The sequence below is a fragment of the Asterias amurensis genome, chromosome 20, assembly GCF_032118995.1.
Source record: "Asterias amurensis chromosome 20, ASM3211899v1".
Taxonomy (NCBI): Eukaryota; Metazoa; Echinodermata; class Asteroidea; order Forcipulatida; family Asteriidae; genus Asterias; species Asterias amurensis.
The window spans coordinates 12,202,310-12,229,901 of record NC_092667.1 but is presented as its reverse complement, the minus strand read 5'-3'; the positions used below and the strand labels follow the sequence as shown (position 1 = coordinate 12,229,901).

General features: G+C 36.7%; 1 protein-coding gene across 4 annotated transcripts in view; it reads left to right on the top strand.

The window, feature by feature from the left end:
- The window catches only part of LOC139952429 (laminin subunit alpha-2-like), a 147,182-nt gene that overhangs the window by 33,118 nt on the left and 86,472 nt on the right, over positions 1-27,592 (top strand). For all 4 annotated transcript variants that reach the window (XM_071951557.1, XM_071951555.1, XM_071951556.1 and 1 more), the window contains exons 2-12: positions 8,891-9,186; positions 18,115-18,417; positions 18,991-19,104; positions 21,288-21,389; positions 21,859-21,976; positions 22,413-22,622; positions 23,088-23,179; positions 23,708-23,863; positions 24,333-24,473; positions 25,143-25,310; positions 27,115-27,213. In XM_071951557.1, the coding sequence (XP_071807658.1) occupies positions 8,891-9,186; positions 18,115-18,417; positions 18,991-19,104; positions 21,288-21,389; positions 21,859-21,976; positions 22,413-22,622; positions 23,088-23,179; positions 23,708-23,863; positions 24,333-24,473; positions 25,143-25,310; positions 27,115-27,213 (1,799 nt within the window). The remainder of the gene's footprint in view (positions 1-8,890; positions 9,187-18,114; positions 18,418-18,990; positions 19,105-21,287; positions 21,390-21,858; positions 21,977-22,412; positions 22,623-23,087; positions 23,180-23,707; positions 23,864-24,332; positions 24,474-25,142; positions 25,311-27,114; positions 27,214-27,592) is intronic.

Below are 27,592 nucleotides of genomic sequence, written 5' to 3'. Positions count from 1 at the left end.
GTATCCCAACATATCCATGAAATAACAAACCTGTGAAAATATTGACTCAATTGGTCATCAAAGTTGTTGCTTTCAGATGCCTAAAACACCTTATAATACTATTATTATTAAAGCATCTATATAGTGAGAAATTACCTCTTTCTCAAAAACTATTTTACTTCAGAGGGAGCCGTTTCTCACAAATTTGTATACTATCAACAGCCCTCCATCGCTCGTTACCAAGTAAGTAACAATTATTTCGAGTTATTACCAATATTGGTGTTGAGTGCCTTCAAAATCCAAGTGTTTAAGAATAAGGCACACCATTTCAGCTCCTTCTTTCATCTTAAAGAAACTCCTTAATCTCCAAACAATTCAACTCAAGGTCTCAATTACAAGTTAGTGACAGATATGCATCTTGTTGCTAGTCCCACTGGGTGACTACATGTCACCTATGGACCAACCCCTCGAACATACATCCCATCATGCAATATTATGTTACATTATAGATATGCAGCTCTGAAAAAGAAAGATAAAACATAAAGCAAGATTTTTTTTGGGTAATCTAGGTTTTTTTTTCCAGCAGGCTTTGGCAGTTCTATATGCAGGCCTGGAATTTTTTTATTTGAAAGGGCAAAGCCATTTCATTTTGCAAAGGGCACTTCCAGTGGAAAATTCTAATGTTAATGGGACACTTTTAAAAGGGGCACCAAGGCGAACCCAGGGCCAGGGAGGCCATGACATTTAAACTTACATTGTTATGACTGGTCTCCCACTTAGTTTTTGCTTAGCAAAGAAATTTGTCAAGCAGTATCTTTAGCTTAACAGATTTATAAATTTGCCCCCTGAACTAATGAGGCGGTTAAACTTATGCGAACCTACCAACAGCAATTTTCTCACGACGTGAGAATGGTTGTTGATGGTTTGGATAAGCTTACCAAGCCACTCAAAATGCTGGGGAAAAAAAAGTAAAAATTTCTGGCCAACATCTTGATTAATGTGTCTGGATTTTTGAAATAAACAATATCACTCAGTGCACTGTACATGTCAGCTGTTGCTTCGTGCTCTAACTCAATTTGTCACATTTCGGAGTTTGATAAGATTTGATGTTCAGTGAACTCGTTGAAACATGAGTTCTTGAAAAACCCTCCCCACATGCCCTTTATGCATTTCACGCTGTTAGTTCAGTTACATTGTTTTAGGAAAGACCTTAAAGGGACTTGTTCATACACTGATCCCATTTGTACAAATTTATATATTTGACGGTAAGCTTAAAGATGTCGTTTGATCAGAGCAAAATTTCATGGCTCAGCTTACCACCCGGCAATCTCTGCGCTTACGATCACCAATCTCTGGTTACGTCCATGCATAGAATGTCTAGTAAGGTGGAGTACGCACGCGCACAAGCCAAAATTTTGTGTTTTCTGGGAAATGCAGCTGGTATAAAAGGGATTAAAAGTCGTGCAGTGTTGGACTTGACTATGATGTGGTTTTGTGCCTAACATCTGGGGAAGTTGTGTTTTGAACTGCCTGCACAAAGCCATCAGGAAAAGTAGTCAAGACATAAAGTGGTCAAGACGCCACAAACTGCCACAAACTGACGGTGGGCTAATTCTGAATTGTGGTTCACCAATGATTTAATAATTTGTTTGGTTAACCACAGCTCTAAATAATAAAAAGGGAATTCCCTGGGCATGTATTATGATGAGTGGCAACTGACAGAGGATTTGTCTGTTGCAAACTGCTTACTAACTAAAATTACCATGCATTGGTATAATATAAATAAGTGCAAAAAAAAAATGGTTTATGGTGTCATATTTGAGCCAAAGAGCAGAGTCAAAAGACCCTGCTGTTGTCGAAACAGGACAATTTAGGGCCTTCATTTTATTTCATTTTATTTAAGTATAAAAAGATTGAATTTTACTGGTCGAGATCTTGATGAAATGGCAGTACATAAAACATTTCTGTATTGTATTTGTATTGTATTGTATTGTATAAATGTCCTTATAAATGATGTTCGTTGGTAAAATCCTGTAATATCATCAATTTCAACCAATATTCTATCACAAATTTATAGTTTACTGAAATTACTGCACCATTCCTTTTTAGTGTGTATTTGTGTAGTGTTGTCAGTTCCCGCTATTCACTTCATTTATGATGAGTTCTAAAGCACATTGTAAGTCCATATGGAACAGTCTTTGATGCAAACCGAATTCCAGGTCTACTAAATAAAACTCCTACAACTTTACAATCAATCAGCAGATATAATAATGTTTGTTGTGAATAGAGAGGGTGTCTAACCAGCATACTCTGAATGTGGTTAACCACATAACCCCAGGGCTTGTTGAAAACACAGACCAATTTAAGGGTACCTTTGGGTGAAAGGGTTAGAAACTTAAAGCTGTGGTGTTTACAGTGATGCCAATATTTTTGTTAACCTTGGTTATATAGCATTCATAAATACCTCAGACAGTTTCGCTTTTCCTACTGGTGGAGAGCGCGTCACGTGGGTGTGTATAAACCTTTGTTTATGACCGGTAAAAAGTGTTAATGCATGGGCGTGACACGCGACCTTGCACCTGTTCTTATAAGACAGTTTCTTCAGTCCTATTGGTGGAGATCAACAGCTGAAACAGTTGTGCCACATCACGCGATACGCGCGACGCGCACATCACGCGATACGCGCGACGCGCACATCATTCCCTTATTAGGAGTTGTTTACTCGAGGGCGGCAGAGGGCTTTACCATTTCTTCATAGCTGGAAGAGTGTTGTGTTGAAAGAAATCATTTAACAATTATAATTTTTGCATTTATTTTACTTTTTGACCAAAAAGTGGTATTTATGAATGGGAATCAAAGTGTGTTGAATCAGTTTTCAACTAGTGGTTTAAACCCGCTGAGGCCTGGTTCTTTATAATTTACCTCGACTCGGTAAAATTACCAAGAACCAGGCCTCGTTGGGATTAAACCACTAGTTGAAGACCTCTTCACCACACGTTTAATTCCCTTACTATAACACATTCAACATGTAACATTAACAAGACATTCTCATTTGGGGGTGGGGGGGGGTGGAGTCAGGGGTATCAATATAATAATGGTTTGCGGTAACACCATGTGTGTATCTTCTTGCTGGATAGATTGTGTTCTTTTGAGAACTTGTCTTGCTTTATATTATACACTACCCTAGAGTGGATTTTTTTGGAAATCAGAAGACTTTCAGTTCTGAAAAAAACTATATATCCTGCTTTTTTTCTTCTACCAAGGCGAAAGGTAGAAAATCGGCCGGGAATATAGGCCTACTACTTTTGATTAAGGAGATCGAGGGGACTTCTTGTTGAGTTGTGATTAACTTCACTACTTCAGAGTGAGTTCTTAAAGGCCTGGTCACACAGGCCCCGATAACGAGAACGAAAATGAGAACGATAGAAATGCACGCCCTCGATTGGTTGAATTGCTCCATACAGAATAAGCCAACGCTTATTCAACCAATCGAGGGCATGCATTTTTATCGTTCTCGTTTGATCTAGTTGTACCGGGCCTTTATTCATCTCAACGTTTCAACACAAACTATAGAGGATTGGTATGAGTTTCATATCCAGAAAACCCTGACATACTTTTCCTTTCAATTATTCGCTTCTTCTTTTCTAGAACTCCGCTGCAGTTTATTTTTAGGGTTAGGATCAATAGCCCGAGGTGGTTAGAACATGTTGGGAGGGATAAGGGTCAACAGGAGAGTGGGGTTAAATGATTCACAGAGAATGCAAACATTTATTCAAACCTGATGGGTGTTCCTAAAGAGAATCACACACAAAGCTGGAGACCTACGTTTGTTGTTGAAAGTTCACTCGCATGCATGCACTCTTGTTTTCAAAGCTTAGAATTAATGGCACATCATCAAATACATTAGGGCACAGGCCAGACTCAAAGCTGAAGAAAACAGTTTTCTGTGAAAGTTTACTCGCGCATGCACTCTTGTTTTCAAAGCTTAGAATGAATGGCACATCATCAAATACATTAGGGCACAGGCCAGACTCAAAGCTGAAGACAAAAGTTTTCTGTGGAAGTTTACTCACATGCACTCTTGTTTTCAAAGCTTAGAATTAATGGTACATCATCAAATACATTAGGGCACAGGCCAGACTCAAAGCTGAAGACAAAAGTTTTCTGTGAAAGTTTACTCGCGCATGCACTCTTGTTTTAAGAGCTTAGAATTAATGGCACATCATCAAATACATTAGGGCACAGGCCAGACTCAAAGCTGAAGACAAAAGTTTTCTGTGAAAGTTTACTCACATTATGCACTCTTGTTTTCAAAGCTTAGAATTAATGGCACATCATTAAATACATTAGGGCGAAGGCCAGACTCAAAGCTGAAGACAAAAGTTTTCTGTGGAAGTTTACTCACATTATGCACTCTTGTTTTAAGAGCTTAGAATTAATGGCACATCGTCACGTGGATAGTCTTTAGAGCACTGGCCAGGCTCAAAGCTGAAGACAAAAACTTCCTGTCAAAGTTATTCTTCTTATTTTCAAAGCTTAGAAATCATAGCACAATACATAACAGACATTCCAAGCAAAGCAGGTTGTCGAGATGAGTGATCGAAAGTCTTCCATTGATAGAAAAAAAAGGAGACCTCTTTGCTAACCTTTCAAATAAAGCGTTGCACTCCGGGGAAAAGCAGCATAAATATTTCTTCTTTAGTGATGTGTAGTGGATCTAGATTTGAAATAACTGAAAACCTTTCAAGATCCTGAGAACACAATCAAAGTTGGTTTTGATTATCAAAACAACTTGTTCCCCAAAATACACATCCACTATATATCTTCCATACATGCCCATCTCTATCTCCCACCCCCTACCCCTCCCAACACCCCTCCCCACCCTGCCCCCTCCCCACCCTGCCCCCTCCCCACCCTGCCCCGCAGTACAACCCTACCTGACCAAATTCCCTGCCAAGAAATCTACAATTTTCTGTTAAAGGCAGTGGACACTATTGGTAATTACTCAAAATATTTATAACCATAAAACCTTTCTTGGTAGCGAGTAATGGGGAGAGGTTGGTAGTATAAAACATTGTGAGAAACGGCTCCCTCTGAAGTGCCATAGTTTTCGAGAAAGAAGTAATTTTCCACGAATTTGATTTCGAGACCTCAGATTTAGAACTTGAGGTTTCGAAATCAACCATCTGAAAGTACACAACTTCGTGTGACAAGGGTGTTTCTTTCTTTCATAGTTATCTCGCAGCTCCGACGACCAATCGAGCTAAAATTTTCACAGGTTTGTTATTTTATGTACATGTTGAGATACACCAAGTGAGAAGACTGGATTTTGACAATTACCAATAGTGTCCACTGCCTTTAAACACAAAATTCAGCCTTTAAACTCTCAGCTCTATAATTGCATCTTCATATGCACTTCAGAGAAAGCAGTAAAATTCTGATTCATTTCTTGGTTTATGTTCAAATACGGTTAATAGATCACTGGACTCACTGTTGAAAACTTGACACGCAATTTGTGTTTTTTTAATCATGTATTTTAGATTGATGAAAACAAATTATGTACCGAGAGGTTTATTCTTATAACATCCTGGAGAACTATCATAGTAACCATTGGTATTTGTGTTGGGTAAAAGCATGATTTGGGTATTCTGCTTTTCTTGTTGTGTAATGAGAACTGTATACAATTAATGCTCAGTACTTTCTAAGGGGGGATTCAAACCCAGGGGTCATGGGGGATTCAAACCCATGACCCCTGCGATTTGTTATTACATTGGAAACGCTTACATTCAGTGATTTTTATGACTGAAGAAAAGTTATACTGTGGAAAACTGCTTACATTACAGATGCCATGTCAGATTTTTGGCCGATTTTGATCCAAAAAATTTAAAATTCAATAAGTATTTTGATGGGGGTCGAGAAAGTTACAAGCTTTCATTTGAGCCATTGCTCTAAAAAGTCCGCCAATTATAAGCAGCAGTGAAATAAAGTGCTCAAAATTAGTTTTTGTCGGGATCCCAACAATATATTACGTGACCAATGTGTTTTATAAGAAACGTTTTCAATTTTTGTCATGGTTCCTGACCATTAAAAGTAAAAGTTAAACCTTTTTTTCCGTTAGAGCGTGTGATGCTCTTTGAAATACCATTCACTCAAAAAAATCTATTGAGTAATGTTTGGGGCCAAAAATCTGACATAGCATCTTTAATACAAACTAAACGGTGAGAATTCTCCTCCCAACCTTTTCCCCCCCCCCACCAGAGGGGATTCGAACCCTGCGATTTGTTATTTTATTGGAAATGCTAACATTCAGTGATTTCATGACTATGCACTTGTACAGAAAACTGTTTACATCAGCACAAACTAAACAGTAAGAACTCTCCTCCTACCTTTTCTTTTTGGGTGGAGAAGACAGTTTTCTGCAGATACTTTCTTTAATTAGCCCTCGAGGGAACGGAATATATTCTGGCTGTTGGTTCCACACCATTACTAAAACATTTTGGTTCTTGTCACAGAGTTGCAAAGTCGGGGAAATAATTGCACTTCTCTTGATCTTTGAACAATATGACAGGGTGTTTACAATTGTGATCGTTTCAGGCCTCAAGAAAATAAAACACACTCTTGTAACAAACATATCATCAAATATATGATACAGAATTCCCTTACAAGTCAAATTTGTAATGGTAGATTTCCAAGTTTTTATTCCCTTTTCCAAGTAAATTGTAATAATAGTTTTTATTGTAATTTCATCATTATTTGACAATCAGAAAAGAAATAAAACATTTTAAAGGGAGACTGAATATAAACAAATCTAATGTAGTTTCTTCTGAGCCTTGAATTATCATTAAAACTGATTAACTGAATGATAAAAAAAGAATCATTTCAAAATCTTCTAAAATCAAACTTTCATTTACTTAAAGTCCGAACATAAACCAGCCTGATACTTCACGGAGGCAACAAAGGCGATTGCCTCCATGCCCCCTGGTCATTGCCTCGGTGCCCTTGAAATGCTCCAGTAGAAATTTGCAATTTCCTCATTAGGGTGCCCTTTACCAAGGAGAAAATGCCTTGGTGCCCTTACATTTTCAAAAAAAGAAAAGAAGCACAGGCCTGTATCAATAGGTCTACAAACAAAGTAACACACTGTTTGCAAATTTGAAAAATCTGTTTTTTACAAATCCAAGAAATTTTGTAGGCATACACTATCTCGCTAGTAAATAAAAACAACTAGGGAAGAATGTGGCTGTAATCTGTTTTTTTTCCACCAGAATTTTTTGTTGCCCCCAAAGAGTGTTTTGGGATGTTTTCAATACAGACTGATAAGTACTATGCTGGGGAATTTCAGACCACACAGGTTGTTCAAAACAGAATTCTTGTGAAAGTCTTGATGATCTTTTGTCACCTTCAGGTAGACGACCTAGTTTTTTTTATGGTGACAATAATTTAATGCAAAACACGTGTTCCTTATAGAACAAAATTGAAACAAGTTTTGTAACCAATTCCTGGATGTCTGAAATTGAAATGAAACATGTTTTGAAAAAGGTACTTTCTTACAGAAATTTAATGTTATTTTGTTTATATCTTGGGAAATTTTGCTATAGTAAAAAAATACTTAGGCCTAAATAGAATATCATAATCCTAGTAAAATATTTGTATATTAGGTGACCCAGTTTCCTAAAAGAGTACAACCTTTTAACTCTCATCAATAAAGTCATATTGTTACCTCTCTTTGTGTACAGTAAATAACCAACAATATGGGAAAGAGCAAAAAACTCAGTCTTGACACTTTTACAGTGCATAATTTCTCTGTTTCAGACCACCCTGTCAAAAAGACCCCATAAAATTACCAAGCAAACATGTACAAAACCAGACATAGTACATCGAAACCCTCCAAAGTGAAAAGGCTCCAGGTTCACACCATGGAGGCCAAAACACACCAGGCCCTTCATGAAATGACCACCCCCTCCCCCCTCAAAAGCAGGGGCTGTAAAAGTTTAATGATGCATCAAATAATTCCCGCTTCGTTCTTACATGGAAGTTGTCAAGTTGAGGTTGTTTGACTATCAATCCATTGCAGAGAGTTCCTCAGGGGACCTTCTAAATGACTTTGAGGAAGAGTCCGAAAGTCTGCATCAAGTATGTTTGTTTACTGGATTGTAAAAGCAGTTTCTGGAAGTATAAATTGCTCACTTAGGATTTGTGTGATGAATAGGCTCACTGTTTGTGCTGTACCTGATTTTTGAACCTTGAAGTGGGTTCCTCCTAGGGCAATTTTGCCATTACCCCAAAAAGTTATTTGATTATTTTTTATATATTTTTTTTGGGGGGGATGTGTTTTGGGCATTTTAAATTGAAATAAGCGCTGGTATGTAATATTTTGGTTGGTGGGTTTAGAATCAAGTTTCATCCCCTAAAATACGTGTGCACAAATGAAAGAAAGAAGTTTACTGGAAAATAATCTTGTTTTCAACTCCCAATGTTCTTTAACCCCTGTTAGAGTGTATCAACAATTTGAAATTTTGATTATGAAACTGATTTAAATAACAACTCTCTCCAGCCCAATTACCTTTGAACAATTTATTTTTATAAATTAAAAAACTAACGTGTGAAAACCAGTTTTTTTTCTGCAAGAAAGTCCACTGAAGATTCTTACACCGAGTGTCCTATGGAAACATCAGACCAAGCTTCTTAAAGAAGGCAGTGAAGAAAATAAGTTTTAGAAGTGGGAGGAAAATCCCAAATAGGAGAAACACATGCAGTTAGGTAGGGACTGAAAAAAACAAAATTCACTTTGGAAAGCTCCGGTCTGGGGATCGAAAGGTGTAAGAAAGGCTGCCTTCTACAGTAGAAGATCTTTTCAAAACTGTCAATGCTCTCCTTATATAAATTCTCATCCTCTTCTGTTTCTTTCCAGGTCTTTTTCCACATATATTCAATCTTGCCACAAGAGCGCGCATCACATCCAATGCAACTTGCGGTGAATCAGGGCCGGAGACGTATTGTCGCCTCGTGGAGCACGTACCCATGGGAGGGATGCAGATGGAGCCGTCCCACGCCCAGTGCCAGGTGTGTAACCTGTACAGCCAGGACGAGTTGGAGAGACGCTGGATCTTTAACGCTATTGATGGAACCAACTCATGGTGGCAGAGTCCAACACTCGCTAATGGGAAACACTACCATTGGGTGACCATCACCGTTGATCTACAACAGGTAAAACTTTTCACCCTACTCTATTCTCGGGGGCACCCCCCCTGGAAATAGTGACCAGGGCCTTTCACACTTGGATCGCTCTACCCCTGATCTACCCTGGTAAATGGGCATATCTCGGGAATTGCCACCCCTGCGCTGGAACAGGGGTAAGCAATAAAACTCAGGGTGTTAAAACTGTTAAACAAAACGTGCAACAGAAACCCCATGGAATTAGGACCTTAGGGCCTTGTCATACGAGGCAACTTTTACAGGCAACTTGGATGCAACCAACTGCAGTGCATGCTACAGGACCACTTTGGTGGGGCACAAGTCTTTTTTCAAACATTGTCTTTCGATCAACAAGAAAAATATGTGAACATTGAAATGTGAATGGCTTTCCTTCTTGGAGATTGCCTGGAACTGGTTGCTTATAAATTGCCTCGTGTGACATGGCCCTTAGTCTCATTATACTTCAAACGTAGCCTATAACAATACATCAGGGGAAATACTGAATGTTGATATACAACAGGTAAAATGACTAGGGCAAGCCAGACTTTACTTATGTGATGCGATCAGGCAAAATGAGTCATTTGTAAACCCAGTCCATTTTACATTTGTTGTTATCCGTTTCAAAACATCAAAGGGCCTAATCTATGCTTTAAATACTCTTAAAACGCCATGTTGATAACACCTTTTGCTTCAAAAGTTGTGGCATAAGAAACACCCAGAGACGCGAGAGAATAAAACTGAGAAAAAGGGGTTTGAAAGTCGAGTTGCTTATCGATAAATCCGGTCCATTTTTTTGCAATGCTCATTTCAACCCCTTTTTTATGTTATCTATCGGGAAGAAATTTGCCAATAAAAGGGAGGAGGATTTGTCGGTGAAAACATTGTGCAAAACATTTAAAATAGAGGGAACCTTGGTGGTACGACCCCACATTGACAATCGCAAAGCAATATTTACTTGGGCAGCTCTTAGTGAGTTGTGCAATTGGCAGTCCAATTTGAAAGAAGCTGGTGAGAAAGCGGAAGAGGAGTGCCTTATTGACTAAAAAGGAAGTTGGTGCAAGTGCTTCGAATGTTTTCTCTTGTGAGGAGTGTGTAGGGAAGTCGAACCCAATTTGTAACCTTGCCTCTCTATGGAGGGATTTTATTCATCAACAAATCCCATGTGGTGAGGTTTTAATGCAGCGTTTATGGCATGTACCTAGTTTTGAAAATGGCGTATTAACCTCCAGGCGACCTGAAGGTGACCTCTTGGCGTACTGGATGGATTGGGTTATTTACTCAATGGTCCCAATATAGGGGCGAATAAAATTCCAGGAGAGGGTATTTCTTTTACTTGGTTTACTCTGGGTTGTCATCGAGGAGGTTGTGGTTCGGTGTGAGGACAGCAGATGATTTATCTCATCAAAGATTATTTATTGGAGTGACTATAAAACAAAAAAAGAAGACATTTCTGTCAGCAGCTAGAATCTGAATGTGTGGTGGCTTTGTGAGGATGAGTTTTGTGACTCACATCTGTCTCAATATGCATCTGTTGCGGTGGTAAAATTGTTAGGAATTTTGTTGATTTTCAAGATATAAACAATCAGTGGTATTGTTTAATTCTAATTCTATTTTTAAAGAATTTGGTATGTGTATAGGCACTTCAGCTAAATCCATTTACTTCTGCGTTCCATTCAAATATTTGTTTGGAACCAAAAATCACCCAATCAAGTCGATGAAATCTATATGAATCCCCTCTTCCACTCTACATCAATTAAACATTCTATTGGATAAGTTAGTAATTAGGCCAAGTAGAAAAAAAGGAATTTTGCTGATTTCCAAGATATGAACAATCAGTAGTATTGTTTAATTCTAATTCTATTTTTAATGATTTTTGTATATATATAGGCATCTCAGCTAAATCCATTTACTTCTATGTTTCTTCAAATATTTGTTGGAAAAATTTGATAAAATCTATATGAATCCCCCTTTCACTCAACACCAAGTAAAAATTCTATTGGATAAATTAGTAATAAGGCCAAGTTAAAAAAAAAGGAAAAACAAGTTGATCGTCTGGGTTTTTCAAAAAAGAGGAGGACGAGGGCCTTTTTATGTTTTACTTATTATTATTTTTCAAAGGTGGCCGCCAAGTATTTTAATCCAAACTTGCCACCAATTCTTTAGTTTCAAGTCACCACCTACTTTATGTTTACAAGTTTTTAAAGGATTGGTAAGTTTATTGAGAAATACACAGAATATTTGACTTAAAAAAAGAAAAAGAAAAAAAGAAGGAAAAAAAAAGAAAAAAGGATGGGGCCTCAAAAAGGGATGAGGCCTCAAAAAGGGATGAGGGAGGGGACCATCAACTGTTTTATTGTTTTATTTGACCGGTTTTAGGAGAAATTAAAGGCTGTTTGCATGGGATAAAGAAAGTCCCACTCCACAAGTTTTCCCTTAATATGTTGAATGTATCAAAAAAATTCTTTACTAAATAAGCCCACCCCAGTCATCAATACCAAACACTGTACATCTGGTATTTAACATGATTAGACCCATTTATGATTAAGGCAGTCCTTATGACGCCATACATAGCTGTAATATTATGAAGCCATACATTTTTTTATGCCTCAAACCCCAAAATGACATGTGTGAACCTTCTGCATGCTCTAGCTCCCAGGGCACCCTTCCTTAAAGGGCAAGTGCAATACCAAAGAATTTTTGCAAAATGTTTGCAAACATTTAAAAATATTTGGGTACCTTTTTTTTAATACAAAACATAATGTCTACAGGTTTACATTAAACTTACACTTTTTAAAGATAATGATAGTAGAAAGCTTCCTTTAAAATGTTAATTGCTGAGGTGCTGTAGTTTTGAGTAAAACAATGTTTTGAAAATACGTTTTACTTGCTGAAATAATTTTCATCTCTCAAAGAGGTTAATAATGTTGGACATATTTGCGCAAAAGTGGCATCAAATATCCACAACCTGACTTATAACCAATTTATGATTATCTGTGGAGTGCGAATGTAAATTTGAAATAGATTTGAGCTCAATATAAAAAAATATATAAAAAATCCAAATTTAAAGCAACAAACTAAACCACTATTTCTTACATTCCAAACTATTTTTACTCTTCAACCATCATGACAGAATTCATCAAACTAAAAATATTCTCTCCGCACCACCTGAAACTTCCACGTTTTGCTTTCCATGAAGATTAGATTTTTTTTATAAGATGGATGCCTTGAGTGCTGACATTTTACCCGGGGGGTGTGCACCTCCTTTAATCCGGGTTGAAAAGGTGCAACCAGAGGGGAGTTTGACCCAGAATAATAGGGCAGTCACCCCCGGGGTACCCTCTTGGACAGTTTCCTTGATCCATGGAGTAACAAGATGCATTCTTTCCTATAGCAGTTATTTTATTATGGCTTGCTGTTAAACACCATGCTTTCTCCAGAAGACGATCAGAGCATACTAATGGAAACATTGAGTTGATAGTATAAAATATTGTGAGCAACTGCTCCCTCTGAAGTAACTTAGTTTTTGAGAAAGAGGAATTTTCTCACTAAAATTTGAATTTTATATTTGAATTGATTTTGAGAACTCAGCTGAGGTCTCAGATTCAAGCATCTGAAAGCACACAATTTGTGCGACAAGGGTGTTTTTTTTATATCCATTATTCTTTCGCAACTTCGACGACCAATTGACGATCAAATTTCACAGGTTTGTTATTTTATGCATATGTTGAGAAATACCAAGTAAGAAGACTGGTCTTTGACAATTACCACAGTGCATTTAAAGCCATTGTACACTTTTGGTAAACAGTATTGTCCAAGTCCCACACTTCGTGTATCACAACTTATATATAAAATAACAATCCTGTGGAAATTTAGGCTCAATCGGACATCGGAGTCGGGAGAAAATAACGGGAAAACCCACTCCTGTTTTCGCGCGTTTCGCCGTGTCATGACATGTGTTTATAACAAATCCGTAATTCTCGTTAACGAGAATTTATATTGTTTTACCGTTTTCTCAATAAGTAAAGCATTTCATGGACTAATATTTCAAGAGAAGTCTTTCACCATTACCTTCTGTAAACCCTGTAAATTATTTGTAAATCTGTGAACTTTTTTTTTTTTTTCTGTACCGAAAGGGTCCAATGGCTTTAAAGGCATTGTACACTTTCGGAAAAAAAAAAAAAAAAAAAAAAGTTCACAGATTTACAAATAACTTAAGGGGCTTACAGAAGGTAATGGTGAAAGACTTCTCTTCAAATATTATTCGATGAAATGCTTTACTTTTTGAGAAAACATTAAAACAATTATCAATTCTCGATAGCGAGAATTACGGATTTACTGTTAACACATGTCAAGACATGGCGAAACGTGCGAAAACAAGGGTGGGTTTCCCTGTTATTTTCTCCTGACTCTCCGATGACCGATTGAGCCTAAATTTTCACAGGTTTGTTATTTTATATATAAATTGTGATAAACGAAGTGTGGGCGTTTGGACAATACTGTTTACTGAAAACGTCCAATGGCTTTGAAGAGTAGAATAATTATTCACTTCCTTTCAAAAAAAAAAAAAAAAAAAAAAAAAAATCATTTTGTTTTTAGGACAGATATTATTCTCATCCCTGAGGATTTACAGATCTGTATTATCTCAGATTGGTCCAGGGGCAGCTTCCCCCTAGCACCTGTCTCCAGAGTGATATAATCCAATCTCGTCTAGATACCAGGAGGATTCGAAGACATTCCTCCAGCTGCATCCCTAGGGTTAGGTCCAGATCATATTCTATGAATGAAAATGTCTACCGAGGCTTACAAGTTCCATGTGTAGAGGCTCCAAAAAATAATTGTTTTTCTTCTGCGACTTATTTGGCATAACTATGAGCCAAGTCAAGTGAAATCCAAATTCAACAAGTTTTCCCAAATGTACTTCTGAAAATGTCTAAAATAATTTTGTGATTTAAATTCCTGAACATCAAAACTCCCTGAAGATTCTATATGAGCTTGTTGTTAATTATTACCCAATTTCAGTTGGATATTTAAGTTCGGTTTCATTCTTAAAAACAACTAAAACCACATGTTGCAAATTGTGTTTATAGGCCTATACTCCCAGTGTTTGATCCCTGAGTGGCTTGTATTAAGTTCAGTAAAGCCGTTGATAAGGGTACGGACTAAATTCAGTCAAAGTTCAATCCAATATCTTTGAAAAGTATTTTATTTTTTATGAAAATGGCTTTATTTATCTAGAACGAAAAACAAATGACTTATGCTCCTATCTCACTGAAAACTCAATAATTTGTTGATAAGACACCACTCTTGAATTGCAAAGGTTGTGGGTTCGATCCCACCCGAGTATTATGCCTTTTATTTTGTTTTTCACAGAACTCGGGAAGTACGAAGTATACACAGTAACACACATCAGTGAAAGATTAAAACCCAAAATTTAAATTATTACAATTTTGGTTTCTGTGAAATATATTATTAACTATTGCAGTGCATACAATACTAATATTACTTATCTTTATAAAATTATTGAACGTTTTGGAATCCAATAATCCCTTACCCCTTCCCCCGATGGACACACTTCCAACTTCATCGAAAAACCTCAGTTTTTCCAGACGATGATGGTTTAAAAGTATCGTATTCCTAATCACTAATATGCCACAAGTCTCAGACGACTCTTGTATTCAAGGAGCTTCAAAATAAACCCAAGTGAGAAGTTAAGTAGCTTGCTTCATTATGAGGCGAAGAAATGTACAAAGTACAAAAGTATAAATCCTTTTAGTATTTCCAATAGCTTTCGGGAGTAAATTGATACCTTATGTATTTTTTACTGTGTCACATTTGTATGAGTTGTATTTCAGAATGACATTGCTTCAGTATGAGTCTATGACATTATGTTGATAAAAATAGTTTGGTTTAAGTCTTCGAGCATTGACAATCATGATAATCTTCCTACTTTAGTCTGATTTCTGATTTTTTAAGGGCCATTGGACAAATTTGATTAAATAGCTTCGAATGTCCATTAAAGCCTCTACACCATGTGTAGATCAGCGTAGAGAACAGTAACTGGTTAATTTATCAGTTGACTTGATGGGGGACGAAAATTCAGGGTTGATTTCAAGTTACGCATTTCTTAGCTTCAAAGTTAGACCTTACCTAATAGCAGGCTGTTTTTGTCTGTTTGTTTGTTTGCGTCTGCTTTTTTGTTCAAAAGTTGATTGGCGAAAAAGAAGAAAAAAAAAGAAAGAAAAAACCCAACTTACATAAAAATATGGCTTTTCAGGGTTTTGTAATATTTTGTTTCACTGGTTAATGTTAGCTTGAAACTTATAACGGTTTATAATGTTATCAACAGATCAAAGCAACCATTACATTCTGCTACTTAAGTATTGCCAACAATCTACCCTAAGGTTGCATTGATCTGTATTCAAACTTCTAGCTGGTACTTTACTGGTTTTTAATGAGTAAGTCTCTAAGCGCATTTCATAGTGCCAGTAGGAGGAACGGATATTGTACATTGTATGTATTGTGTATTGTTAGGTTGGTTGTTTGGTACTTAGGCCAAGTCATCGGTTTTGTAGAATAACTGAATGGATGTTGAGCTTAAAGTTTAAAGGGAACATTTAGGCCTATAACATTTGAAGTTTTAAACTTAGTAGGACTGATGTGAAACTCTGCATGATGGTTATACAGGAGGGTTTTCGGTACTTAAATATTTCTTTTGATTTGAGTTCTGGTGGTTCTGATGGGAACTTATAGTGAATCAACGTTTCGATCAGTTTTCTCTGAGTGTCTTTATGAAAAGCTGGCATTTGCTCTATTGGAGGTAGAAAGTTTCAATGGGATCCTGCTGTGGAGATAAACCAAAAAAGCCTTGTGAACATTTCATTTTTAAAATGGTGGTCACGGTTTTGAGATTTTGCTAAAAATCCTGAACAATTATGTGCAAACAGGAAGAATAATCCCTTATAAGAATACACAACTTAAAAAACATTTCACATCCGAGATTCAAATTTTGGGGCATAAAAACTAATATCTTTTTACATAACCATGTTAAATGCAGTGGACACTATTGGTCATGATTCAAAATAATTATTAGCATAAAACCTTTCTTGGTGACGAGTAATGGGGAGAGGTTGATGGTATAAAACATTGTGAGAAACGGCTTCCTCTGAAGTGCCATAGTTTTCGAGAACGAATTTGATTTCGAGACCTCAGATTTAGAACTTGAGGTCTCAAAATCAACCATCTAAACACACACAACTTCGTGTGACAAGGGTGTTTTTTTTCTTTCATTATTATCTCGCAATTTCAATTTTCACAGGTTAGTTTTTTTATGCATGTGTCGAGATACACCAACTGTGAAGGCTAGTCTTTGACAATAGTGTCCACTGCCTTTAATTCAAAGTGAAATGTTTCTGAAAATGCTTTCTCACTATCGAAACCTGCTGTAAGCTTCTAACAAAAATGTGTTATTGCCATTTTTAAAGTTAAGTGATTAACAAACATGTACCTTCCCTTTAAATTGACCATTAAATGACATTTGCTGAGGTGAAACTATTAACCGCTTAGTGTGCAAATCGAAGGGTGCTCTAGGGAAGGCTTGTTTAGCACCCGGTCGTAACTTATAAAACCTTACCCGAGGAAAACCCTAAGTTCATTGTCATACTTATTATTGGTTTGCCGTTAATATGTCAGCACATCAGACATTCTTAAATACTCCACATACATTGTGCCACAATTTTTCCCCATTTTCTCCTGGGTGGGGGTTGGGGTAGAATAGTTTTAAAATGGTTTGAGATGCAATAAAATACTTTTATTTGACTTAATATTTTTTACTTTGAATCAGCATGGTTGATGTTCCATATTGTTATAAAAACAAATCATTTGATTTTGTTATGGCTATTACAAGCTAGTTACAAGCTTGTACTCAATATGTCATAATGAACAACTCTGCCTGAAAGGAAAAAAAGAAGAAAAAAATAAAAAAATAAAAATAAAAAAAATACCAAAAACAATCCCGTCTTGATGTTCTAACAGTTAGCACCTATGAATGTGCACAATTTTCTTGGCAAAAATTGTACCATTGTATCAATTTTTATGGAAAATCTGACCACTGAATGCAGTTTAGTATTGGAATGATGGAATGATGATTATTCCCCCCCCCAAAAAAAAAAAAAAAAAAAAAAACCAAGATAAAAAACCCCCAATACAATAACTGACAAAAAATAATGAAATAAACCTAATTAATTTTGTAAAAATAAGTAAAATGAAATATTATAAAAAACCAATGATGCTTCTTACCTTTAGAAAGAAAATAAAACTTCTTGGCTTGTCATTCAAACATTTGTAGCAATTTAGAAGTTTACTTGGTGTATATTTGTTTAAAGAAAGCCTTCCAGCTGGGAGAACGCTGAGGCTGATCGGACTCCAGTCCTAATTCTGAAGTTTTCTCAGCTATGCTTCCACACGGCCCAAGGCTCTAACATCAGCCTGTGTTTATTGATGCTCAATCTTTGTGTTTGATATGATGTCAAAACATATCAGTTACTGCTTCCATAATTCATTGGGGTGTTTGATGCAACCCAGAACCAAGGAGTTGTCTACATGTCGCTGGAAGGGCGCTTGTCATATTCTTGTAAAGTTTTCAACAAGTTTTGGTACCTTTTGTATATCAAGTTTTTGACCATGGCATGAATCCTTACTCCACAGATCTGTTTACATTTGTGCATCTTGATTGCTGAGAAAAAAAAACAGAGCAAATATAAATGATTTTTAAGTTTACAGACAGCCCTTATTTTTATTAAAACTCACATGCCAAAAGGAATGTTGGCCGAATAGATTGCTTCAAAACTATGGAAAATTGTGTCTGGTGAAGAAAAAATAATATGTAAAAAAGTATTAAAAAATAACAAAATTTTACACATTTTCCTCGGAATTTGATCTCAGGTGTTCCACATAGCGTACGTCATCATCAAAGCGGCCAACTCCCCACGACCAGGGAATTGGATCCTGGAACGCTCTATCGACGGCATCAACTACGAACCGTGGCAGTACTACGCTTACTCAGACTTGGAATGCCTACGAGCCTACGGGATTGCCCCGGCCGTTGGGATGCATCGTTTCGTGAGGGACGATGAAGTGATATGTACGTCGTATTACTCACAGCTCGAACCATTAAGCAATGGGGAAATTCATACATCTATTGTTATGGGCCGGCCGAGTCTAAAGAAACCGAGTGAGACACTCATGGTGAGTAGAAGTTGAAAGTTGAAAGTTATTTGGAGGTTATTCATTTTGATTTTACCCATATACACTGATGTGTATAAGCGCTGATAACTCTGGGAAAAAAAGCCCATAGGATTCGAGCTGCCTGTAGCTACCGGGCAATCTCGGTGGTCTAGTTGGTATGACACTGCTCTAGAATAGCAAAGGTCGTGGGTTTGAATAATTCCCAAAGAACGTGGTTAAAAAAAAAAAAAAAAAAAAAAAAAAAAAACATTTCGAACAAACTGCTCATTAAGCTTGCTCGCATCACATTTTGCACACTTTAAATTGGATTTCTTTAATACAATTCTGATTCCACTTCTTTACAATTCAAAACTCATCTCAAATCCCATTTGTTTCCTATTGGCTTTTGTTCAGTTTAATCCTTTTGTTTGCCTATTGTTAGTATATTTATTGCTGATTTGTTGCCATTTGCCTTGTAAAGCGCATTGGTATTTCTTTCAGTTATGAAATGCGCTTCATAAGAACTAGCTATTATTAATATTATTATTATTCTTCATGGATTGATTTTGGGAAAAATCTTTATTCCTCTCTCAGAAATTTATGTCCGCAAGATTTGTGAGGCTACGTTTCCAGCGGATACGAACGTTGCTCGGAGGTTTGATGGCCAATGGAAAGAACGGATTCATTGATGAAAATGTATACAATCGGGTAAGACACATTACAATGTTGGCTAAAGTGCTATTCACACGACAGCAATTTAACTGAGGTCCCTTGCTTAATTTTAGCATGGTTGTAAAATGTAGCAATGTTTGACACGATTTTGCAAGAGAACTTGGACTGTAGACAAAATTGTTGTCCTTTCACATGAGGTACATTTTTGTACAATTTTACAAGCATGCTACAATTTAGCAAGGGACCCTCTGCTAAATTGCTGTTGTTTGAATAGGGCTTAAGAAACTTAAAGGGAAGGTGTATGTTTTTGGTAGTCACTTAAAGGCAGTGGACACTATTGGTAATTACTCAAAATAATTATTATCATAAAACCATTCTTGGTAGCGAGTAATGGGGAGAGGTTGATAGTATAAAACATTGTGAGAAACGGCTCCCTCTGAAGTAATGTAGTTTTCGTGAAAGAAGTAATTTTTCACGAATTTGATTTCGAGACCTCAGATTTAGAATTTGAGGTATCGAAATCAAGCATCTGAAAGCACACAACTTCGTGTGACAAGGGTGTTTTTTTCTTTCATTATTCTCTCGCAACTTTGACGACCAATTGAGCTAAAATTTTCACAGGTTTGCTATTTTATGCATATGTTGAGATACACCATCTGTGAAGACTAGTCTTTGACAATTACCAATAGTGTCCAGAGTCTTTAATAAAAGCAATGGCAATAAAAGCTTTTGGTTAGAAGTCTACAGCAGCTTTTGATAGTTTGAATCTTTTTCAGAAACATTTCACTTTGAAGTAATGTGGTTATGCCGAAATTGTTATTTTGAGAAGCGTTACCACAGTTATGTTTCTTAATTTGGTAAAAAACGCAACCATCTTTTGAAATGAAACCATGTTAGTTTTATTGTATACATCTACGTTTATCGATCGACTGGTTAAAAAAACCAAAAGGTATACTTTGCCTTAATGTAAACTTCTTTTACTTTTAGAAATGCTTGTCGTATTTGTGTTTATTAAAATAAATTAGGGGGGGGGGGGAACAGAGATAAAAGTTCCCTTCACTCATTTTTAAGAAAATTTCTCAAACTTTTAATTTCTTAGTTAGATACTTATGAGTACATTTTATAGAGAGATATTTTGATTTCGACGATGCTGTCATCGAACGAGTCAGCTAGCATGTGTACTTGCCTATATTGTCACCCATGGTGCCAAACCAGTTTGCGCTTGATTACTCAAATTAGGGAGACTCCAGGAGTATGAATGGGGTGTATTTTTGGCGTTTAGGAACACCCCAGTGGGTCGGCAACTGATTCAATTGCATATAGACAACCTACCCCATAAACAGATCAGGTCATTGAACTCAGAGCTAAGTTGTAAGCAGTCCCAATGTCTGCTGGCCCAATGGAAAGGGTTATGGGGAAAAAGGCTTGACGCCTGTAGTTCCTTTTTTTGTGTCAGTGGAGTGAAGTAGAACATCGAACACAAATTGGGGTGGTGGGACCTTATGCGTGTTTAAGGAACTGTAGATAGATTGTTGTTGGTTATTTCATTTAGTCGCAAGTTTCAAATTAGCGCTGCAGATGAAGCGAATAATGACATGGGGTTTGGCTATAAAATGTCTCAACAAGTTCGACCGGCTTGTTAAGATGACTGAGCTACAGTTAGTTGATGAAAAGGACTTGACACCTTTTTAGAAAAGGAACGAAATAATGAGCAACAATTTCTTTGGATAGCAAAATAAATTTGTTTGGACTGTCCTGGAAGTCTGGCAGTGTCTTGAGAGTGTCCTTGACCCATGTAGTAAACTACTGAGTAAATTGATTACAGTACAAAGATAACACATACAATAGAATGCCAAAGACATACCTCTAAACTTGGGCTTACATACACCAAACTTATACAGTCCAGAGAAATATAGTGCTTTTAAAATTGAACATAATTTGGAAGATTTCTCCACATTTTCAAGTTAGGGCATTCATTTTCAAGACTGTCATCCTACACTACTCTTCCAAACTATAGTTTTCTTCTTTGAAGATAAAAATTCACCCAGAAGCTTATTCTAGGAGTTGAAACCAACGGTTCTTTTTAGAACCACCCCCAACTCATTTAGAGATAGTCATTTTATGGTGTTACCGCAAACCTTTCCATATCGTTTTTCCACCATGCAAAGTTTCAAATCCTATTTTCTTATCTGTAAGACTTGGTAAAAATTTTCTTGCAGTATTTCTATTCGGTGAAGGACATCTCAATCGGAGGGCAGTGTATATGCTATGGTCATTCTAGAACCTGTGTACAAGACCCAGCTGCTAGACCAGATCAACCGGTAAGTTTCTGAATCTTCTGAAACCCTCCAATCATTTCGGTCAGTCAGTCATGTGTGATGCCATCAAGCAAAATGAGTTGTTTTCAATTGGTTTTAAAAATACCTTTTTTTATTATACAGATCTTTGAAAACCTTAAAAAAAGTTGAGCATTTTAGGTTCAAAACACAATCAAATAGCGGACGGCACTGAAAGAGTTAACAACAATTGTCGGAGTACATTGAAAGCACTCCTAATCTTCTCATAAGCTTGTCCGGATGTAGAGAAGCCTTGCACTTAGCCACATATTTAAAGTGGTTTAGCGCCCCTCCCCCAATCCTAAAATTAAATCAAGCCCTGTCACCGATAATAATCACCCGTCATTGTTGAAAAGTTTCCGGTGCTCTCAGCACCCCTCGTTGTGTGTCCTTTATGACCGAGTTATGAAATCATTGTACACTGATTTTAATGTTAACATTCACTTGTGATTAGGTGTTGAAGTGTGTTTGCGAGCACAACACCTGTGGGGAGAGCTGCGACAAGTGCTGCCCTGGGTTTATCCAGAAGCCGTGGCGACCTGGTAGCAGGGAAGAAGGAAATGAGTGTGAACGTGAGTAAATTTTCATATTTTGTTGTTGGTGAGACTGGAAGTGTTGGACTCTGTTCTGTTAGGTCAGAGTGGAAAAAACTTTCTATGTGACACTTGATGGTAGGCCCAGAACGGAGGGGTCTGGAATGTTTGCCCCCCCCCCCCCCCAAATGAAAAAATAATAAATTAAAATAAGATATAAAAAAATATTTAAAAAAGTAATTATCTAATAATAATAATAATTAAAAAAAATTAAAAAAATCATAAACTAAAGTAGAATTTAGAAAAAGGACTCATATTTTTATGACAAGTTAAAACCATTTGAGAGTATCACGCGACTGTATTTCCATAGATTCTTTCTGGCTTTGAAAAAAAAAAGTACCTAAACTTTAGAGGTAAAAACAAAAACAAAAATTTAGGGTTTACAAACGCATTAAAATTAAAGTTTTCTTTTCAGCCTGCAATTGCCATGGCCACTCTGACACTTGTTACTATGATGAGAGAGTTGCTATGGCCCATCAGAGTCTCGATATCCATGGTAACTATGAAGGAGGAGGCGTGTGTGTGAACTGTAGAGACAACACCGATGGTGTCAACTGTGAAATGTGTCTTGATGGAACGTACAGACCTCTGGGAATCGAACCCAATGATCCGCAACCATGTGTTTGTAAGTTTCAGCTCCTAGCTTGAGCTTTGGTTTTTTGGTCAGTCTCTAAATCAAATTTGTGGAAAATTACTTCTTTCTTGAAAACTACGTTACTTCAGAGGGAGCCGTTTCTTACAATATTTTGTACTATCAACAGCTCTCCATTACTCTTCACCAAGTAAGGTTTTATTCTAATAATTATTTTGAGTAATTACCAATAGTGTCCACTGCCTTTAAACAAACTGAGCTATCTATTCCTAATTTTGTCAATATCTTTGTTTGGGGTTGCCAGTCAGACGCCATGCAACCTGTTACTGCGGTATAACCAGGGATCACACTCAAGTTTTACAATACAAGTTAGAAAGCGGCAGCAGAAGGATCACCTGAAGGGGATGCGACTTTTCATTACAAATATAACCTTATAAACCTAAAGGCATTACATTTTTTATTAATGCAAATGTTTATAATTGATTTTTGTCTTTGCAGCTTGTGACTGCAGCACCATCGGAACCAGAAGAGACCCAAGTCTAAGGCTTCTTGTGTGCGCCAAGGATGAGAGCAAGATGTACGAGGGCTTGGTAAGTTTTCTTTTTCAGTATTTTAAAAATGCCACTTCAAAATTTTTTCCTTTCTTGTTTTTTGTTTTGCTAAAATACTACCTATCAATACAATTATTCTTATTTCCTTCCTTGTTTATCATTTTATAAGTTTGTTCATATTTGAATTGCATTCTTTGTCTTGTCTTTGATCTTCTTTTCGTTAATTATTTGTCTCAACCAGTTCTTGACCTTCTTTGGCTTGAATTGAATAAAACTTCACCATTTGGTTGTTCTCTGAAATCTGGCTTAGAACCCAGTCGACTGCTTCTGCAAGACTGGTTACGCAGGTCAGCGTCATGATCGGTGCTCTGTATTTTTGTATCATTTTGTGGTAAAACTTCATATTTTATCCTACTCTTCTCGACTCGCAATTCTTAGAATCCAGGTGACTGTTTCTGCAAGACTGGTTCCGCAGGTCTGCGTTGTAACCATTTTTTTGTATTTTTGGTATAACTTCACAATGTCTAATTCCTCACCACTTGGTTGTTCTATGAATTCTACCTATAGAATCCAGGTGACTGTTTCTGCAAGACTGGCTACGCAGGTCAGCGTTGTGACCAGTGCGCCAGGGGTTACTTCGGCTATCCAACATGTCAGCCCTGCCCGTGTAATCTGGCCGGTAGCCTTGACCCAGATGCGTGCGAGGGTCCTTGTGTTTGTAAAGTAAGTAAACCCAGTGGCAACAATTTCAGGTAACAGTGGGACACATTTCCCAGGGAATGACCTTGTTTCAGTAATTTTGCATTGACAATGATGACTAGAGCATGCTAGTCGAAACACTGAGACCAATCTAAGAACTCACTCCGCGGTAGTGCAGTTAAGAACGATTCTATTATAAGCTTAAGTAGTAGTCCCAGCCACTTTTCTATACCCTCCGCCCAGGTAGTAGTTAAAAAGCAGGACAGTTATTTTCAGAACCGAGAAGTCTCCCAAACAATCAAAGTCCTTTCCCCCTGAGTCCTGTGAAAAAATTTCCCAGGCAAATAACTTGGGTGTGATTGGAACCCACGACCCTTGCAATTTCTAGAGCAGTGTCTTACCAACTAGACCAATGAGATTGCCCGGTAGCTAGAGGCAGTTCGATGAAGAGTGATGTACTAAATTCTGTATGTGTACTATTTTGTATAATTAGGAGAATGTGATAGGACCAAATTGCGACCGCTGTCAAGCAGGATATTTTAACCTGAACGAGGACAATGAGAGTGGATGCAGTCAATGTTTCTGTTTTGGGATTACAACAATCTGCGAGAGTGTACCTTGGGGAATCGTAAAAGTAAGTTTTCCTCTAAGATATTCTTATACTAATTAATCTTATATTCATATCACTAATCAATCTGGAAGTCTCTGGACATTTTCAAAATATTGCTGATGAAAACTCACCTTTTCAATTTTCCCTTGGATAGACTTTTGTTGTTGTTATTTTTTACCACTTGATTTTGCTATTGCGTTTATGTAAATCTTTTTTATTAATATTGTGCTCCTATTTCTTTTTAAGCACTTGTAATTTGTAATCTTTTTTTGTTACTCTCTCTATTTTTTGGTTTTTATACGCCTTGGAATAAGTTGAGTCTTAGATAGATGGCACTTAACAAGTTTCAATTATTATTATTTTATTTATTTATTATTATTTGTTTATAGATGAACTGGATGGACAATTCAGTGGCGACCACTGTGCCTATTTTAATGGTTCAGGGCCCAAGTTCATGAAGCTGTCATTTAAGCAGAAAATTCTGCTTAGCAAATTCTTGGCTAAAGCAAAAAATTACGAGGGGATGTTCTGAATGGTAACCTACTTTTTGAGGCAAAAGTTTTTTGTGCTTAACCAGTTTTCTGGCTGACAGGCTTTATGAAATTGGGCGCTGGTATGACAGTTTGTTTGGAAAGTATTTGCCTATCAATAGTTGGAATGTAATATTTTTTGTTTTTGTTGTTGATACTACAGATTAAAGACATGAGTGGTTGGTTTGTAACAAACAGAGAGAATTCAGCTTACATCCATCCTCACATTGCTGGACCTAACATGATTGCCATCAATCACCAAGACGCTAAGCAGCAACTCAAGGCTAAGAATTACTACTGGATGGCACCTCAAGCCTTCCTTGGGAATAAGGTATGTCCGAATCATAATAATAGTAGTTATAATAATAACTGTAGTAGATGTTAAATTTTCATCGGGGATAAAGAATACTAATGTTGGTTTTACCCTTACACCGATGTGTGTTAGCACTGTTTACCAAGTACTTTCCCAAGGTGTGAACAAAATCACAGGCTTATGACTTTAGTGAGTACCCGCTGCTAAAATATAGGATTTCAACTGCCTCTAGCTACTTGGCTATCTCGGTGGTCTAGTTGGTATGACACGGCTCTGGAATTGCAAATGTCATGGGTTCGAATCCCATCTGAGTAATATGTCTGTGATTTTTTGGACAGAGCGCGGGGAAAGTACTGAGTATACAGTGCTAACATCAGATCTTTTAAAATAAAGTTTTCACATTTGTTAGTTTTTTTTTTAATAATTCACATTTATATAGGTTTAAAACAATTAAGTGATTGGTTCCGAAAGTCAAACCTGTACTTTGCAGAAATAATTAAATAAAGTAAAATGCTGATGTCAAAGTCTTCTATAACCATGTGTTTCTTATAAAGTCTAGACAGCTCAGACTTTATTCCAAGGTGATCATTTTGTTTTGTCCCAGAAACAAAATCAGAATCCAACTTTGTTCACACCATGCATTCCAGACAAAATTGGGCCACCCAGCAGTTGTCCTGTCCTCTGATAGAACTAATTTAGACCTGGCTGGCCAGATTTATTGTTAGACGTTTCAGGTTTTTCTCTCGTCTATTCTGAGCTGGAATGTATCAAGTGATGATTTGATAATAACAGAAAGGAAGGATATACCTGGTTCTTTATTGATAATAATAGTATATGATTTATATCATGGTGTCTAAAAAATATGAAATTGAAATAGGACCTGAGCACCCTTAAAAGTGAAGCCGACCATAATTTTTGAAACCAATGATAAGAGGGAAAAGAAATAAGAAATGTACATTTTAAACATGTTTAAAGCCATTATACACTTTCGGTACAGAAAAAAAAAAGTTCACAGATTTACAAATAATTTACAGGGTTTACAGAAGGTAATGGTGAAAGACTTCTCTTGAAATATTGTTCCATGAAATGCTTTACTTTTTGAGAAAACATTAAAACAATATCAATTCTTGACAGCGAGAATTACGGATTTATTTTAAACACATGTCATGACACGGCGAAACACGCGGAAACAACAGTGGGTTTTCCCGTTATTTTTTCCCGACTCCTGTGACCGATTGAGCCTAAATTTCACAGGTTTGTTATTTTATATTTAAGTTGTGATACACGAAGTATGGGACTTGGGCAATACTGTTTACCAAAAGTGTATAATGGCTTTAAAAGTGAAGCCGATCCTAATTTTTCAAACCAATGTTAAGAGGGAAAAGAAATAGAAAATGTACACTTTAAACATTTTTTAATTGCATTTCTTTCCAGAACATTACATAGACTTATCACATGTGTATTTAAAGTGCCTCAGGTGACCAACCATTTTACAGAGAACAGTCTTCGTTGTATACTTCTTGTGTTTTTCTTTCTTTCTGTTCTTGGTTTTGGATACTGGGTGTAGTGTAGTACTCATCTAATTTTAGGCATTAAAAAAAAATGTTACTGTTAGAAACAATAAATGAATGAAAACAAAGTTGTGCGATACGGAACCTTTATGAGTTTTTTTTTTTAAAACTAATTGCAAAAAAAAAAAATAAAAAAAATAATTCTTTTAAAATTCTTTGTCAAAAAATGATCTCCCCTTGGATTTTAAACTGGATAGTGATAATATTTATTGTACAATTGATGTAGGGCTATAATTTGTTTGTTTCAACAGCTGACATCATACGGTGGTCGGCTGCAATTCACCGTGTCGTATACAGATGAGCCTGGACTTCTAGCTGATCCAACGACAGATATTGATATTATTATGGAGGTAAGAAAATAAGAAACTGGTGACCCCAACGTATTCATCAAAGATATCTTCTGCGCACCAAGAAAGCTTTATTCTGAAACAAGGAATTCACCTCAAAAGTAGGAATATGTGATGCGGTCAAGCAAACAAGTCATTTGTCAACCCAGGTCTTTGTTCACTTATTTTGTATACATTTGAGAGGAGCATAACGTTAATACCACCTTCGGTTTAAAAGCTGTGAAAGTAGAAACACAAAGAGATATGAGAGAATAAATCTGAGAAAAAGGAGGTTTCAAGTCGAGTTGTTTTTCTATTTTGGCTTGTTTCTCCTTACTGATATTTCTGGGGAAAAAACTGACTCAATAAGCTTCATAACAGTTAAAGTGTTTTTAAAAATACT